The 18,331-nt window shown below is 35.3% G+C and overlaps 1 protein-coding gene across 4 annotated transcripts in view; it reads left to right on the plus strand.

The window, feature by feature from the left end:
• Positions 1–18,331, plus strand: part of PRKD3 (protein kinase D3) — an 83,570-nt gene that overhangs the window by 58,907 nt on the left and 6,332 nt on the right. For 2 of the 4 annotated variants that reach the window (XM_082427702.1, XM_082427704.1), the window contains 8 exons: positions 1,204–1,327; positions 3,531–3,608; positions 4,798–5,074; positions 7,931–7,983; positions 10,276–10,348; positions 11,379–11,485; positions 15,918–16,079; positions 16,312–16,410. In XM_082427702.1, the coding sequence (XP_082283828.1) occupies positions 1,204–1,327; positions 3,531–3,608; positions 4,798–5,074; positions 7,931–7,983; positions 10,276–10,348; positions 11,379–11,485; positions 15,918–16,079; positions 16,312–16,410 (973 nt within the window). The remainder of the gene's footprint in view (positions 1–1,203; positions 1,328–3,530; positions 3,609–4,797; positions 5,075–7,930; positions 7,984–10,275; positions 10,349–11,378; positions 11,486–15,917; positions 16,080–16,311; positions 16,411–18,331) is intronic. The other 2 variants (XM_082427703.1, XM_082427705.1) reach the window with 2 other exon arrangements.

Raw genomic sequence — 18,331 nt, forward strand, 5'->3', positions numbered from 1 at the left:
TCAGTTAAATTGTGCCTAATACTTTTACATGTACCACAGTATTTTTCTTAAATAAATTATATTACTCTTGCTATCCACTCAAGATGGGAAGGTATGAGAATCCTGTTTTCTTAAAGAGGAAAATGCTTTATTTAAGTATAGTCTAGATATAATATCTAGCTGTAGAGCATCCACCACAAAGTGTCAAAATTGAACCATCAGTTGAAGCAACCAGTTTCCTCACACAGGCAGATTACCTGATGTTGGAAACACCAGTAAGAATCTATACCTGAGAATGTTGCACAAAGATGATGGTGATGAATTTGGGGGCAGTTTTCATATTACAATTAATCTGACTATTAGCACTTTGTAAAAATGCTACCAGATTATAAGACTTAAATATCTTCCTATGTTTATAGAAATTAAGTTTCTTATAGATACAGCCTATAGGATATACTACTTTGTGATAAAATTTACCTTGCTGCCTAGGGTAGGAAGAATTCTAGCAGCAATCCCAAATGAGACCCTCTCCCAGGCTCCAGATTTTCCAAATGGGGAGGATTCTTTCTGCTCTATTCATTGTTTTCTTTTCTTTTCTTTTTTTAAATACATTTATTTATTTATTTTTGGCTGTGTTGGGTCTTCGTTGCTGTGCACAGGCTTTCTCTAGTTGCGGCGAGCCGGGGCTACTCTTTGTTGCGGTATGCAGGCTTCTCACTGCGGTGGCTTCTCTTGTTGCGGAGCATGGGCTCTAGGCGCGCGGGCTTCAGTAGTTGTGGTGCATGGGCTCAGTAGTTGTGGCTCGCAGGCTCTAGAGCGCAGGGGCTCAGTAATTGTAGTGCATGGGCTTAGTTGCTCCGCAGCATGTAGGATCTTCCCGGACCAGGAATCAAACCCGTGTCCCCTGCATTGGCAGGCGGATTCTTAACCACTGTGCCATCAGGGAAGTCCCTCATTGTTTTCTTATGTTTTGTGACCCTCCAAAAAAATGTGATGACAAATAATGATGACTTACAGTATTATCTTAGTCTTTTATAAATTAACTATGTATCATCATAACAGGATTAATTTATTTTCTTCTTCTTAAGCCATTGTTTGTCTTCCTAAGATATTTTGAAGAATTTTAGCTTAATTATCTTTAAAAGGGCTTGATGAGCTTACAGTATTTATGATTTTTTAAGTTGAAGTTGTAAATATTTATCATAAATTTAAAATATTTTTTAGTCCGTCAACAAGCAATAATATTCCGCTAATGAGGGTCGTACAATCCATCAAGCACACAAAGAGGAAGAGCAGCACGATGGTGAAGGAAGGGTGGATGGTCCATTACACCAGCAGGGACACCCTGGTCAGTAATCACAGGCATTTTATTAATGGTAGTGAAACTTTGTTATGTGCTGTATTTTGTGTATTTTTAAAATCAAAATGAGAATGAGATATATATTAAGACATCATAGTACTGGAACTATCATTACATTTGTAAAGAATATTTCAAAGGTGGAATATTTAATGTACTGTTTTTATAAACTGGTAGAGCAGTAGAGATTCAAAACGGGTCTGGTGGTATAACACCAAATGCACAGTCTATGAAAGAAATAATTGGTAACACTGGATTCATTACTATTAAAAACTTCTGCTTGGCAAAAGACAATGTTAAAAGATTGAGAAGACAAGCCAGACTTGGAGAAAATGTTTGCATAAGAGACATCTGATAAAAGACTGTTCTCCAAAATATACAAAAAACTCTTAAAATTCAACAGTAAGAAAACAAATAACCTGATTAAAAAGTGTGCCGAAGACCTTAACACGTACCTCACCAAAGAAGATACTTATATGGCAAATAAGAATATGAAAAGATGCTCCACATCATATGTCATCGGGCAAATTAAATGCAAATTAAGACAGTGACATACTACACACCTGTTAGAATAGCCAAAAACCTAAACACTGAGAACACTAAATTCTGGCAAGATTAGAGCAACGGGAACTTTCTTTGACTGCTAGTAGGAACACAAAATGGTATTGCCAACTTTTGAAGACAGTTTGGCAGTTTCTTACAAAACTAAAATGCTTTTACCATGTGATCCATATGTTGTACTCTTTGCTGTTTACCCAAAGGAGATAAAAACTTATGTTCATACAGAAACCTGCAAATGGATATTTATAGTAGCTTTATTAATAATTGCCAAAAACCTGGAAGTAATAAATGTCCTTCAGTAGGTAAGTGGATAAATAAACTGTGGTACATCCAGACAATGGAATATTATTCAGCACGAAAAAGCAATGAGCTATCAAGCCATGAAAAGACATGGAGGAATCTCAAATGTATATTACTAAGTGAAAGAAGCCAATGTAAAAAGATTACATACTGTATGATTCCAACCATATGATACTCATTCTAGAAAAGGCAAAACTATGGAGGCAGTAAAAAGATCATAGTTAGGGGTGGAGACTTGTAGGTAAGAATAGGCAGAACACAGAATTTTTAGGGCAGTGAGAATACTCTATATGATACCATGATGATAGATACATGTCATTATTCATTTGTCCATACCCATAGAATGTACACCACCAAGAGTGAACCATAATATAAACTGTGGACTTTTGTGGTTATGATGTGTCAGTGTAGGTTTATCAGTTGTAACAAATGTGCCACTCTGATGAGGGGTGTTCATGATGGGGAGGGTTACACATGCGTGGGGACAGGGAGTATATATGAAATCTCTGTATCTTCCCCTTAATTTTCTGTGAACCTTAAACTGCTCCAAAAAAGTAAAGTATTAATTTTAAAAAATGATTTAAAGACACACATAAAAAAAAAATTCTGCATAGCAAAGAACAAAAGCAAAGACAAATGACAAACTGGAAAAAGTATTTTCAACTCATAATTCTAAACAAGTAAAAAAAAAGACCAGAGTACAATAGAAAGATGGGCAATGAATATGAACATTCACAGACAAGGAAATAGAAATGACTTTTAAATGTAAGATCTTGATCTCGTTTTTAATAAAAAATACAATTCAAAATTTTACCAAGATACCAATTTTTATTTATCAGTGTAGCAAAAGATCAAAAGGTCTAGTAACATGCTGCATTAGTGAAGGTTTGAGCAAGTTAGGCATGTTGCTGATGAGACTGTAAATTCGATCAAATCTTGTGCCGGATAATTTAACACTGTCAAGTGAAATGACACGTGCATGTATCTTTTGACCCAGTAAGCCAACCTTTAGAAATTTAGCCTATAGGTAAATTACATATTTGTGTGTGTGCAATACATACGTATTTGTGTGTGCATGCATAAGATTCTTGCAAAGGAATCCCCAAAACCTAATAACATTGCTTGCCTGGAGTAAGGGTGGGAGTGAGATAGGAGTGATGATGGAAGTATACTTTTCACTATATATCCTTTTAATTTTCCGAATTTTGAACCTCACGAATTTTAAACCTATTCAAAAGTACAAACTTATGGATAGAAATGAAAGGGAAAGGAAAGTTCAGGCACTTTGGAGGAATCATTACTTTTGAACCTCACAGTTTTATGCTCTTTATAGAGAAAGAGGCATTATTGGAGACTGGACAGCAAATGTCTAACATTGTTTCAAAACGAATCGGGATCAAAGTATTATAAGGTAAAGATTTCACATCTTTAAAAAAAAATATGTACATTAAAATACTGTATGTTTTCCAAATATATCCAAATAATATTTGTTATATTGGATTATACCTATTACAACTGTGCCTAATATAGTTTATAGAAGTCACTGTTAAGTTCCTTGTTGAAGCAACTGTCCTCTACCCCTCCATTTCACCCCCCATAACAGCCCTGCTACCAAAGGTTGTTTTTTGTTGCGTGTTTGTTTTTGTCCTGTCAGGTTGCTGCTGCTTTTCTTCTGGGTACCAAATGGTCCTCCATATCTGTGGACGCCTAACCATTTTATACAATGGACTTGAGCATCTGTGGATTTTGGTATCCACGGGAAGTCCTGGCACCAATCCCCCTTGCATACTGAGGGACGACTGTACTATGATTTAGATTAGACTGTTAAGGAAGTCCCATGATCATTGCTGGTCCAGAAGAGGCAAATGTGGTATTCGGCATTTCTCCCATCTTCCATTTTACCTTAGACCCCAGTTCTTAGATGCTTCTTTTGGCTCTTCTTTTCCTTTGTGTAGTTCTCTTTGCTTGGCTTGCTCCACATTTTGCCGTGTCACAGGCTGACACCAAACAAAATTGTCAGTGTAGCAGTTGTATCAGTAAGAAAAAGTATAGAAACTAATGAATTGCTTTGAGCTGGTTGGGTTTTTTAAAATAAGTTTTTTGCTTTAGGAAGTGGACTAAACATTACAGTTACAGTTATGGACAGCACCAGAATGGAGTGCTTGAACAACTTAACACTGACATTCTTCTTTTGCTGCTGTTATTTCTGTTTCGTACTCCTTTGGGGCTGTATCTTGCAGATAGCAGCCAGTAGGGTAGTAGCTGTTGAGTTGATTCAGTGAAAACTGGGAAATGACAAGTGTTGGGTGTAGTGGCAATTGCCCTCCTAAATCCTTTCCTTCTTTTCATTCTAATGATCTGCTACAGGCCTGAATCACTAGCTTGATTATTATACCCCATGCTCTGCCTCTGGCACTGATGGACATGCAGATCATTCAAAGCAGATACCATCATTAAGACTTGACTGTATGTTCCATGTGTCACGTACTTGTATTTGTCTTAATGGTATTCATTAGAAACGCTTATCTTTGATTGTTCAGTGTATTTGAAAATTTAAAAAAGATGTATTCATATTTCATAATGCTTAATTTTTGCTTCAGGAAATTCCACTTTCAGAGATTCTTCGCATATCTTCCCCACAAGATTTCACGAACATTTCACAAGGCAGCAACCCACACTGTTTTGAAATCATCACTGATACTGTGGTATACTTTGTTGGCGAGAACAGTGGGGACAGCTCTCACAATCCTGTTCTTGCTGCCACTGGAGTGGGACTTGACGTAGCACAGAGCTGGGAAAAAGCAATTCGCCAAGCTCTCATGCCTGTTACCCCTCAAGCAAGTGTTTGTACTTCTCCAGGGCAAGGGAAAGATCACAGTAAGCAATAAGCTTGTTGATGGCTTTTTTCCCCCTTTGGTTCTTAAGCATTTTGTGGGTGTAGTTGTGTTTCTGTATTTATTTTTAATGTTCATTTTAAGCTTCATTTTTAGTAACCCATACCATTAGTTAATTCCTTTATAAAATTATGTTGGTTATAGTATATGTATACAATCACCAGAGCTAGGCTCCAGAGTCAGTGTCACTACATTTAAATTCTGGTTCTGCCAACCTGTTATGTGATCTCAGCAAGTACTTTCCTTCTCTGTAGTAGTACCTACTTAATAGGTTTGTCAGCATTAAATGAAAGAGAACCATAAGGTGTTGAGTAAACTACTAGTATTAGTATTCTGCTTCATGGTGGGATTTTCAGGCTATAAAGTGTTACAGTTCACATACTCAGGAAATCTGTGAAGTCAGAAATGCTGTATTTCTTTTAACTGAATTAAAACATTCAGAAACATTAAAAAAATATTGAAACACATGTCCTTTACACCAACAAAATTTATAAAGTAAAACCTAAATTTGATAAAGGTTCAAGTGAACACTTAATCAGAAAGCCATAGTAAAATGTCACTTTCCCCTCCATTGGCATTATTTCGTTTATGGGGAAACATCATTCATTCATTAGACAAATAATATTTAAATTGAAAGAGGTATCAACCATTTTCTTCTTTTCTTCTTTTTTGGCCGCGCTGCACAGCTTGCGGGATCTTAGTTCCCCGACCAGGGATTGAACCCAGGCCCCGGCAGTGAAAGCGCTGAGTCTTAACCACTGGACCTCCAGGGAGTTCCCTCAACCAGTTTCTAAATGTTCTTTATTTCAGTTCAGCTATGCTGCTTGGTACACCTGTTCTCGGCATTATGCTAGGCCCTGAGCTAGAATACGAAAGAAACACAGAAAATTTAAAAGCTACTAAGGGAAATAGGACATAACGTATATAAGTGTTAGATGGTAGCATAAAGCAGTAGAGTGCAAAAATGAGTAGTGCATTTCTCGAGGAACTCAGATATGGATAGGAAGAGTAAGTAGAGACTTCATGGTAGCGGAGCCTGATTTGAACCTTGACCTTGGATCTCAAGTAGGTTAGGATAGGCAGAGCTAACCTGGGAGGGGTGGAGGGGAAGTGTCACTGGTGCTGAGGAGACAGGTGTGATCAAAGGGATGAGAGTGATGACCATGAAAATGTTTGGTGTTGAATATTGATTCCTAAAGGGTGAATAAATGGATATTCACAGTGCTTCTTAAATTTGAGGGGATTTTAGACAGAACTGTCTGATATTAAAACCATGGACCTTTTCCCCCAGAAAATAATGCGGGCACATAACACACAAATTTTATGTATAATTGGATTTAGGGACCGTCTCAAGCCCATCCATGGACCTCTTCCCTAGGGTTAAGAGTCCCTAAAAACAGGTTGCAGAAGGGCTAAGAGTGAGAACTCTGGAGAATGAAAGCCCAGTTCTGCTGCTTTACTAGTTTCATGATCTTGGCCTCTTCTTTCTCTAATCTAAAAGGGAAATGATAATAAATGCATATGATGCACTTAGCACCATTCCTGACCCATTAGTGAAACTATTACTGTGTTGCTGCTGCTGCTGTCCTTGTAACAACGTATCTGGAGCAGAGTTCTCCTGGGAAGCAACAGAAATTAAAACTGGGTGAAGTTAGACAGTGGAGGCCTTTGGAAGAAAATAAAATATTGGCTTAAACTAGGAAACTGGAACTACTGAAAAGCAGAGTTTTAGGCTCATTAATTTAGTTGATGCTGTGCCTTTTATGTCTGTTTCATTAATATTTAATTTTTGGATTTTTAAAAATATTTTAAAATTGGCCTAATATTTTAAAATGGAGTTTTTCCACAGTCATCTTACTTATTTTTGATGTATAGTTGCTTGTATTTCCTTCTTAATGAAGTTTTACATTTTTATATTTGGGATTATGAAGGAAATTTCATATCTTTGAGTAGTCACTGAGATTCTAGATTTTTGACAACTAGTCTCTTGCTTACTTTCCAAATTTCCCTTTTTCCTTTTTCTTGTCAGTTTCTTCCTTTGTTTACCAAAGTAATACAGACATTTAAACTTTATAGAAATATGTAATGTAAAATGAGAAATTCCTCCCTATACACATGTGACACATCCCCCTATTCCCAATCATATATCTCCCCCCTCAGAAAACCATTATTAATAGTTTGGTGTATATGTCTTGATTTGGGGATGGCCTGTGGGGAGGGGAGTCTATACTATATTGTTATAATTTTATTTTCACACAAAAATGTATTATACATTTTTGTCATAAAAGATGTGTGATCTTTTTACAACTTGGTTTCATCAACTATTTATCATATATATTTCAATGTCAGTATATAGATATATATAATTTATTTTTTATTATGACAGTAATGCATACTTTTTATGCATTTTTTTAAATGCAAGCAGTCTAAAAGTGTATAAAGATTAAATCTTTGTTCCTCAACCCCACCTCTCTCACTCACCAGAAGTAATCATATTTTGTGTTTTCGATTCAAATGCCACTACACTGCAACTTACCTTTTTAACTTAATAATGTCATAAATAGCTTTCTGACTCAGTTCTTATAGCCCTACATCCTTAAATGTTTAGATAGTATTCTTTTGTATGGACGTATCATATTTTATTTAACCAGTTTCCTGTTGATGGATTAGTATTGTATATGGATAAATTTTGTTTTAATGAATGTAATTATATTAAGTGTATGTTAGCTAGTTTTTAAAATTTAATATATTGTAAGCATTCACATGTCAGTAACTATTAATATTACTAAGTTATGGACTAACAGTTTTTTTTTCCATACATCATTCTTGTATTTTACAGAAGATTTGTCTACCAGTATCTCTGTATCAAATTGTCAGATCCAGGAGAATGTGGTAAGTAAACGTTACAGCTAAAATATGCAAATTGGGTGATTAAGGAAAATAAAATGTGAAAATCTTATTAGAAAAATAAGTTTATAGCCCAAAGTGTTGCGCAGTTTGCCTAAAGACACTAGGCTAGACTGTGTGGGTGATAACTTCCCTGAGGAGTTCTGCTTTATGAAGGAAACTGAGGCAGTTTCCTTTTAAATTATGAAAATAAAGTTAACTTTTTGTAAGTGACATTAGAATATCACAAAGTGATAGACTAGTTCAAAGAGAAGGGAGAGGCTACTTCTTTCTGGGTCAGAGCAGGGAAAGCTTCCCAAAGGAAGTACAACTTGAAATATGCCTAAAAGGATGGAAAAGAGTTTTGACACAAGTGCTGAGAGGATATGGATGGGGGAACATTTCATGCAAGTACAGAGAAGAAGGAAATGCAGGATTTTAAGGAAGAGTCAACATTCGCTTCAGCTGGTGTATGTAGGTACATGTTGGGGATTACAGTAGGGATCAGCATACTTTCTATAAAGGGATAGAAGTAAATATTTTAGGCTTTGCAGACCATATACAGTTACGAACTCAACTTGGCCGTTGTCGTGAGAAAGCCACAGGCAATACTTAAAGGAATAAGCATGGCTGTTTTCCAGTAAAACTTTATTTGTGGTCACATATATTTGAATTTCATATAATTTCATGTTTCACAAGACATTATTATTTTGATTTTTTTCAACCATTTAAAAATGACAACTCTGTTCTTAGTTCAGGGGCTGTACAAAAAGAGGCAGCAGGCTGGATTTGGCCCACAAGCCATAGTTTGCCAACCCCTGGATTAGAAAGAAAAAAGTCTAGAAAAAGAAGTCAGAAAATTGTTCATTAGCTATATATAAATTTCTCTGATAAAATCTCTTATTCTTTAACTGGGGCATCCAGCTGTTATTGTTCTATAACATGTAAATGTTGTTGGATTTTCTAAGATTGCAGTGAAGACTGATATCCAGTAGTGCTGTGGGAGATAGAGGGTTTCAGTGAGATTTAATCTGTGTGTCTCTTGTCCTAATGGTAGGTAGAATAGGTACCAGATTACTGGGGAGAGAAAGACGTTTTCTCATTTCATTTTTACAGATAAGAAGACCAGTCCCAGGGAATTCAGCTTACTTACGATTACCTAATTTAAACAGAAATTAGGATTTGTGGAATTACTGATTTTTATATGCCAGGCACTGGACTTGACACTTTGTATACATTCTCTTTTAATTCACTTAAAAATCCAGTGAGATATTATATCCACTTTACCAATGAGGAAATGAGGCCTAGGAGACTTGGTTTATCCAGTCACGTGACTGCAGTGAGACCCGCACTGTCTGGGAATGTAACACCGAACGAGACAGGTGTAGTCCCTGGCTTCATGGAGACTGTAGCACATACCCAACAAAAGACAGACCTTGACTGAAGAAGATCTGTGGGGAGGGTTGCCGAGCGCCTTCCAGGAGCTCTGTGACAGCGACAACCACTAGCGAGGAAAAAGGAAGATGAAAGGGAGGGGAGGAGATGGAGGAATGGATTTGAGCTACACGTACTCTTTTCATCAGTCTTTAAAAATTAGTCTGATCTCAATAATATGAACCTTTGAGTTTTTCTTTCAAATCAAAGATAGCAAATCTCTTTAATGGTAAAGTAGGTAAAGCTTTGTTCTTAATTTTTAATGTTAATTTACTTTTTATAGATCAATACTTAATAAATATATTTTTTAATTCAAAGCATTTTTTTCCCAATGGTCTTCTTACAGAATACATTATAGTTGTGCATTAAGAGTCATAGTATTAAAGTTGGGCTTTTTTAGGACATAGAAAGCCTATATTTCATAAAATATTTTGTGAAAATTAGTTCCGTCAATCATAAAAACTAAAATGAGTGGGCTTCCCTGGTGGCGCAGTGGTTGAGAATCTGCCTGCTAATGCAGGGGACATGGGTTCGAGCCCTGGCCTGGGAGGATCCCGCATGCCGCGGAGCAACTAGGCCCGTGAGCCACAACTACTGAGCCTGCGCGTCTGGAGCCTGTGCTCCGCAACAAGAGAGGCCACGATAGTGAGAGGCCCGTGCACCGCGATGAAGAGTGGCCCCCGCTTGCCACAACTAGAGAAAGCCCTCGCACAGAAGCGAAGACCCAACACAGCCAAAAATGGATAAATTAAAAAAAAAAAACAAAAAAAAACTAAAATGTATTTAAGTATTTGAATGAAAAGAGTCAGAGATGTTGACATTATTTCATAGAGGTAATAACACTGCTTACTCTTTCCTAAATAGGACATCAGTACCGTTTACCAGATCTTTGCAGATGAGGTGCTTGGTTCAGGCCAATTTGGTATCGTCTATGGAGGTAAGCAACTACAGCCTTTTGCATATTGTAGATAACATAGAAAAATTATGAAATTTAAAAACATCTGCCAGCTGTTAACATCTTGTCACAGTTTTGTCAAGTGTTTTTCTCAAAGGTTAACCTACATACATTTAGCTAAGCCCTTTTCACTATAACTGAGTATTAATTCCTTAATTTAAACTAAGAACTTTAAAAAGTAACAGAAAGAATAAGAAAATTCACAATAGTCTTTATCTTTTCTTGTAGCTTACACATAAAGATGTTTGGGAAAAATAAATGGTTTGAAGTTTATGTTGGACTATGAAAGTTTGTTTATTGAAGTATATGCCCCACTGGTTTTCCCACACAAATGGCACCATTTGTCTACTATTGGCATGAATGGTATCAGGTCTGAAGACATGGAATCTTATCCAGCTCTGTGACTTCCATTGGCAAAGTCATTTAACCTCACTGTGCCTCAGTGTCTTCATCAGTTTAATGGCGCTAATAAAACCTGACCTGCATAGTTCACAGGATTTTTAATGTTCATTAAACCTAATATATGTAAATGTACTTTATAAGCTATGATACAAGGTATAAAAGGAAAGTAATGTTAAACCCTTTCATTCCTTACTGAGACTAGTTGGCCTTTCTGCCTGAAGACTGTATAGTTAAGTCACTCTGTGCTGATCCAGTGAACCTAGAATAAAATTAGTTAATTGGTACAATGTTTCTATCGTGACAGAATTTCTAAAGACTAAGTCACATAGTTAACTATCATTTCTTTAATAAAGTGGATTATTTTTCAGCAAACAAGTTCATTCAAATTTCCTGCCTTTATTAGGGGCAATTACTATAAGGGAAAATATAATTTATTTCTTAAAATTAAAGGTTAGTGATGGAGAAAGAACAAAATGAGCTGAAAAAAAGAAATACAAAAATACATACATATCAATTTCAGTTTGTGGATAACTTCCTGATAAAGCTTTTGTATTGTATGTGGGATGTCAATTTGTGTCTTCTTTCTTTTCTGTACTTTTTTTAAAAATAGGAAAACACAGAAAGACTGGAAGGGATGTGGCTATTAAAGTAATTGATAAGATGAGATTCCCCACAAAACAGGAGAGTCAGCTCCGTAATGAAGTGGCTATTTTACAGGTAAAATAAAACCCAAAAAGTTGCTTTGTATTGGTTTTAATTTTTGATTTATGAGTTTTTAAATCCAACTCTATTTAGTGTGCTGATAAGATTTTGGTTTTTGTTTTCTTTGTTCTCATTTTTCTTTGTTCTCATTTTATGACCTTTTGGCTCAGTGAGAGGCTGGTGAGCATCTGAATTAACTCCCTAAGTTTTTTTTTTTAAAAAGGCAAAATTAGGTTACAATAATCTAGGAGTTTCAAGGACTGCCATTATGATAGTAGTTTGTTTAGAACACATTTTCCTAAGGAAAATCTTAAACTAAAAAAACTCAAATTTCATTCTTAATTCATCAATCCACGAGTGCAAAATACTTTGATACTTCTACCACCACATTTCATTATAATAGTTTAGTCCATTAAGGTATATTTTTAAAGATATATTGGCAATGACTTAAATCCCATAAAATAAATTACTGTGTGTTTTTATTTAGCATTTTTATCTCTTTTGGACATATCTAGAAGAGTAAAATTTAGCTTTATTTTTCTGAATATCATATAATTAATTTATAATATGCAAATATTTATTAATTCATTGTGTAGCTTTTGCATAGTATTTAAGAAATCATGGTGATATAATAGTTATTGCTGTCAGAGCCCCATTTGCTTGTGGGTGAAGTTCAAGAAGACACAGCCTATTGAACTTGTGCTTCTTTGGAGAAGAAGGTAAGAAACTTATAAACATGTAATTAATTTTACATTTATTACATTATTGGTCACTGTTAGTAACATTTGCCTCACTTTTTTTCAGAGGAGTGATAAAAGATTGTGGTCTACAAGCTACCTGTGGTCACTTCAAGGCTGCCTCCTCCTATAAAGCTACCTTTAAAATAGAATATTAACAGCATTCAGATTCTGCATTAGGGTTTGCATATACTGTTAGAGATCTTTTTTCATATCTAATTTTGGACTCTTTCTCAATATCCAATCAATATGCAAAAAAATAAATATTAAGGATTTATTCATAAGGATTGATTTTTCCTTGTCATTTTAAGAAATTTTTATTGAAGTATAGTTGATTTACAATGTTGTGTTAATTTCTGCTCTACAGCAAAGTGACTCAGTTATACATATATATATTCTTCATATTCTTTTCCATTATGGTTTATCACAGGATATTGAATATAGTTCCTTGTGCTATACAGTAGGACCTTGTTTTTTATCCATCATATATATATTAGTTTGCATCTGCTAACCCCAAGCTCCCAATCCATCCTTCCCCCACCCACCCTCCACCTTGGCAACCACAAGTCTGTTGTCTATTTCTGTGAGTCTGTTTCTATTTCGTAGATATGTTCATTTGTGTCGTATTTTAGATTCCACGTAAAAGTTCTCCTTGTTACTTTGATCACAAACACAGCTCTGTACTAAATACTGAAGCTTTTTTCCCACATGTTATCAACTGCAAATCTTAATAACTAAATTTAGGAATTTCCAGATAATACACAATGTAAACACTTTATTATTATAGCCCTCTGGTTATTTTCAGAATGAAATTATTTCAGAATTAAATAATTGTCGCCTGTGGGATTTTTCACTTTCATTTCACAGGGCTATAGTAATGTCAAATGTCCTTTTGCTGTTGCCTGAAGAGGGTAGTAGAGTAGTGGGAGAAAAGGTGAGGTGCTCTCATGGCTCCCTATGTAAATGGGAAAATGTTCTCAGAAACTTAAGAGCAAAATTTCTAGTTTGACCGTTGTAGTGTAAATTCAGTATTTTCCCCTTCTCTTCTTGGAAATCACCCAAAAGCTACAAGAAAAATGATAAACAGAAAAGCATACTCTAACAAAAATAGAAAAGAGTTCAGCCCTACAAAATAGGTGGAAGTTTTTCCAAAAACAGTGGAAATGGACCAGGCAAATGTAGGAAGACGCACCACAATAAGAACTGGTTTTGCTGGCTCTTTCTGAGCTCTACAATCGTGACAGCCTCTCTCTAGTTCCTCTCAAATAGAAGAAAGCCAAGGGAGTCATGATCTAATAAGATTTAATTGAAGAGAAAACACATGAAGTGAACTGAAGTAGGGCACTCTAACAGTGGAAGAGTGCAAATCACACTAAACCAAATGACATCAACAACATCTATAAAGGAAAACTAGAGACCATACAGGGAGGAACAGACAAGCACATTAGTAGTCCATGACAGATGAAATAGACAAAACTAAGTAAGAACAGAGGAGGCCTAAACAGTATAAGGTAGGTCTAACCAGTTTATGTTGAACACTGTATCCTAAAAACAAATAAGTACCCTATTAATTCAAAAAAACAGTAGAATAAACAGTACTTTTTGGTCTTAATGCACTGAAGCTAGAAATAAATTATAAAATCAGAAAACAAAAACTCCCACCACCTGAAAAGAAAATTTTGAGTCTTAATTCTTGAATCAGAGAGCAAAATCAAGATTGGAGTATTTAGAAAATAATTGTGGAAATACTGTATATCAGAGCTTTTGGACTATTGTTCACAGAAATCTTGGTAACCTCAAATATTTAATCAAGAAAGAATGAACATAAATGAATTAAGAGTCTAACTCAGTAAGTTGAAGGATGAACAGTCAACCTGAGGAAAACAGAAGGAATTAACAGAGATAAAAAAGGAAATTAATAAATTTAGTATAATAAATCCAAAAGTTGATTATCGGGTGGGGGGGGGCAGTGGATAACAATAAAATAAGTGTCCAACCGAATCAAAATATAAGAAGATATAACAACATTTTGGAGAGACGATTACAAATACTGAAAAATTTTTAGGGAATCTTAAGATACCATCTTGTGCAACTCTGTTAGATAAACTTGAAAACCTGGAGAAAATGATTCTCTATGAAAGTGTAATTTACCAAAACAGACTCTAGAGGAAATAGGACATTTAAACAAATAGAAGAAGTTGTTAATTTATGTTACAGCATAACTTCTATTTTTGTGTGTGCATGCATGTGTTTTCAAGGATGGTGGGGGGAAAAAAGAAACTTAAGAGGTAGTCAACTACAACATAGGGGACAGCCAACCACACTTCCAACTCTAAAGCGGTCAAAGTTACGATGTTCTGAATCTTCTGCTTACTGCCATTATCATGCCCCACCACTGTGGGGTATTTCACTTTCATGTATCTACTATAAGACTGTGTCACTTTTTATTTTGCTACCTGGAACACCATGTCATTAACTTGTTTTAAGCTGATTAGTAAACAGTATTTATCTTGCACTTGCTATTCACTTTCTAAACATTTTTAAAACACCAACCATGATTCAGAAGTTGAGCTAAAAGTGACTAAGACACAGTCTCTGCTCTCAGAGAACTTACTAGGCTACAGAGTAAGATACATATACACGTAATACAGTACCATGGGATAAGCAGTGCTGCATAGAGTGCAGTGGCAACCACTGCAGCAGTCTGGAAGAGAGGTAATGTGAGCTAAACTGGAGGCAATACAGTGGGAACTGAGAAATGATGGTGTATTCAAAACACATTTTAGAGATGGAGCCCAACTTCACATAGGCCGAAAAAAAGTTTGCCCTCTTGGCATACTTAGATACCCATAGTAAGGAAAAAAAGCATAAGAAAAATATATTTCTGTTAATAAGTATTAAAAAGTTTAATCACTTGGGCCAATATTTAAGAGCATATTTAAGATTGAATAAGAAGAATGAAACCAGATTACTGAAGATATTAAAATCCACACAGAGGAATTTACATTTTATGTCCTGAAATAAAGAACCATTGAATGTTTTTTGTGTATGGCTGACTTCTCAAATTGCTTTTGAAGAAGTTTTGTTTCTATTTTTAATATCAGTTAAGATAGTTTTTTTATTAGCAGATACAGTATCACATTCAGCTTTGTATTTCTCCAACCCTGTTAACCTAGTAGTGCTTAAGAAAAAGGGGTGATGGTAGTAAAGAGATGCTGAGCCTAAAAGAGGGAAGACCAAATCAAGGTATGATACAATGAGATCAAGACTTAGATAAATAACTATCTTAAAGACAAAACCACCTGTTTGAGCTAAGACCCTCACAAACAGCCCCAAAGAACCAAAGCTCTGTGTAATTGGCTAAATTGATTGGCAGTTGGTGCCTATTCATGCACAACATAAAATTAGAGTACTATCAGAAGATTAAAAAGATGAGAAGGAAGGAAAAGAAGTAGTAATGGACAAGGGCATTTATATTGGAAAAACTGGGAAGACATTCTTTCCCTTCAGTGCGTCCACTCTCCAGTACAGAACTTGGAAAATCAAAATCTATGATCCTTTTTGTTTGCTTTTATTTATTTTTCTAAGCTATTTTTTTCTTTCTGTGCCATTATTCCATACAATTAATTGCAGCACATTGTTAGATATTAATATTTGCACAGTAAAACTTTTACTCAAGTTGGTCACATAAATATCCTGCAACTCTTCAGAATTTGCACCATCCTGGGATTGTAAACCTGGAATGTATGTTTGAAACCCCAGAACGAGTTTTTGTAGTAATGGAAAAGCTGCATGGAGATATGTTGGAAATGATTCTATCCAGTGAGAAAAGTCGACTTCCAGAACGAATAACTAAATTCATGGTCACACAGGTATTTTAACTTTTTTTGAAACTAGAAAATAATAAAAACTACGAGAAATGGTAGTGCTTTTACATATTGTAGTATTGTGGGAATTGTTAACTTTGAAGAACTAACACTTTTAGTTAAATCTTGATGAACTGTAGTGGACTTTTTAAATTATTATACCACTCAAGGGGTCCAGTTAGTGTTTAGCTGTGATTTTTCCAGAAATAGAAAAAAATTCTGTTTTCTTCAATAACAGATACTTGTTGCATTAAGGAATCTACATTTTAAGAATATTGTGCACTGTGATTTAAAGCCAGAAAATGTGCTACTCGCATCAGCAGAGCCATTTCCTCAGGTGAGCTAGTCTCCAAAACCTTTTTTAAGTATGGTTTTAAGTATCTGTCTGACAACATTATAAAGTACCCACGTAATGAAGGGCAGTGCTGTAGGTTCAGAACATAACCATCTTACAGAAGAAGTTTCTACCTTATAACTGCCATTGAGGATTTATACCTGAATAGTCTGAATTCAGATTTTACTAATGATATTGCTTATTTTCATGAAGACTTTTTAGACTTAATGACTTTTTAGACCAGTTCTCAAGGAATAATTTTTTTGCACAATTCACCCCTCCCTGTGGGTTGGGAATGAAGTAGGGAGAGTCAGCCTTGGTTGGTGCTTGGTGCTCAGGACAAATTCCCCATGAAATAAAACAAACTGAGGGATGACCCTAAAATGAGAAGACTAGATTTTGGTTGAGGCAGGTAGCTAACACTTCTTCCTCTTTAGAGTATTATATTTCAAACATTTTCAGCAAAACCTATGGAAGAATTACATTTCCCATCACCGCCAGTGCTCACATATGTATTACGATATGTATGTGTGTGTCTCTCCTGCGTGTGATGCATTCATTTTTTTTACTTGGTTAAATTTCATTTCATTAAAAAGTGTTGATCTTGATCCAAATTTATTTCATAACCTAAAAATGGTTATTAACCCAAAGTTTGAAACATTTGTCCTGAGGAATATATATTGGTGGTACCTATGAACATTTCTCATATGATTGTCATCAACTAGAATAATCTGTTGCAAATTATTGTTTATGTACATTTAAAACACAATTAGACAAGTGGCTAGAAAAAGGACAACAGAGGACTATTTCACTTGGTAAATATAACTCAGATTCTCTTTAAAGAAAAAGATGTATTTAAAAAAATTATTCAACTTTTACTTTTAAGGAAGTAATCATATTCCTTTTGTAATGTCTATGTGAATAGAAGTAATCCTCTATCTTTGTGAGGTCAAAAAGGTTCCATAAGCATTGGTGCAATATTTTAAAGTGCTTCCATGTATTATTTCATTTGATCTTCAAAAGAGTATGGACAAAGGATGTACACTCCTACAGCTAAGGTTAAAACTCCAGCTTTCTGACCTCCATTAGGAACAAAGGGAAAATAATGTCACTTACTTGATACTCTTTTTTTTGGTCAAGTGCTAGCCATGGCCCCTCTTCTTTATTCAGTTGCCAAACTGCCAAGTCATCTTTACTTTATCAAAATGTTAGCTGAAATATGGCATTTAATGAAAAAAAGAGGTCACATTTCTTCATGGTCAATAATCCTGTTCTTCAAATATTCAGAGGAAGTAGCTGAATTCAATAATGACACAGAACAAATATCATCATAAAAACATGTATGAAGGTCCATCTTTGCTTTCCACTCACTGTTTGTACCACTGGTTTGTAGAGGCCTCTCAATTTATCTTGAAGTTTTTAGTGAAGACATTTTGTCAATCAGGGCATTTCCCCCGGACAGTACTTGGCATTTGCTTGTTCAGCATGGATGTATCATTAATCACCAAAATTTGAACCTTGTAGAAGATGGGCAGCAAGATAAGTATTCTGAGCTCTGCCAATCTCATTAAATTTCCAGAACTCTCTTCCCAAAGGGGCATGGTAGTGACTGCAGCTACCCCCAGATATAACTTGTTTCAAGTCTAAACATCTAACTAGCAATATTTTGTTCCATAGTCATAGAAAACACTCTCTCTTTCAAGCAATCTCTAATATGACTCTTCTCCTGGCCACATTAATAGTTATCTTTAATACACCTCAGTTTCATTTACTTGCCAATATATAGTGTCCTTGGGAAGAGAGATTCTAGGATTAAGCAAAATAAAGGGTAAGTTTTAAAATATCATAACTTATTTTTCATTCAGCAAACATTTGAGTACCTCTATCCAGGCACTGTGAGGCCACTGAGCATTTAAAAGTGAAA

The sequence above is a fragment of the Balaenoptera physalus genome (genome assembly GCF_965194825.1).
Source record: "Balaenoptera physalus genome assembly, chromosome: 15".
Lineage (NCBI taxonomy): Eukaryota > Metazoa > Chordata > Mammalia > Artiodactyla > Balaenopteridae > Balaenoptera > Balaenoptera physalus.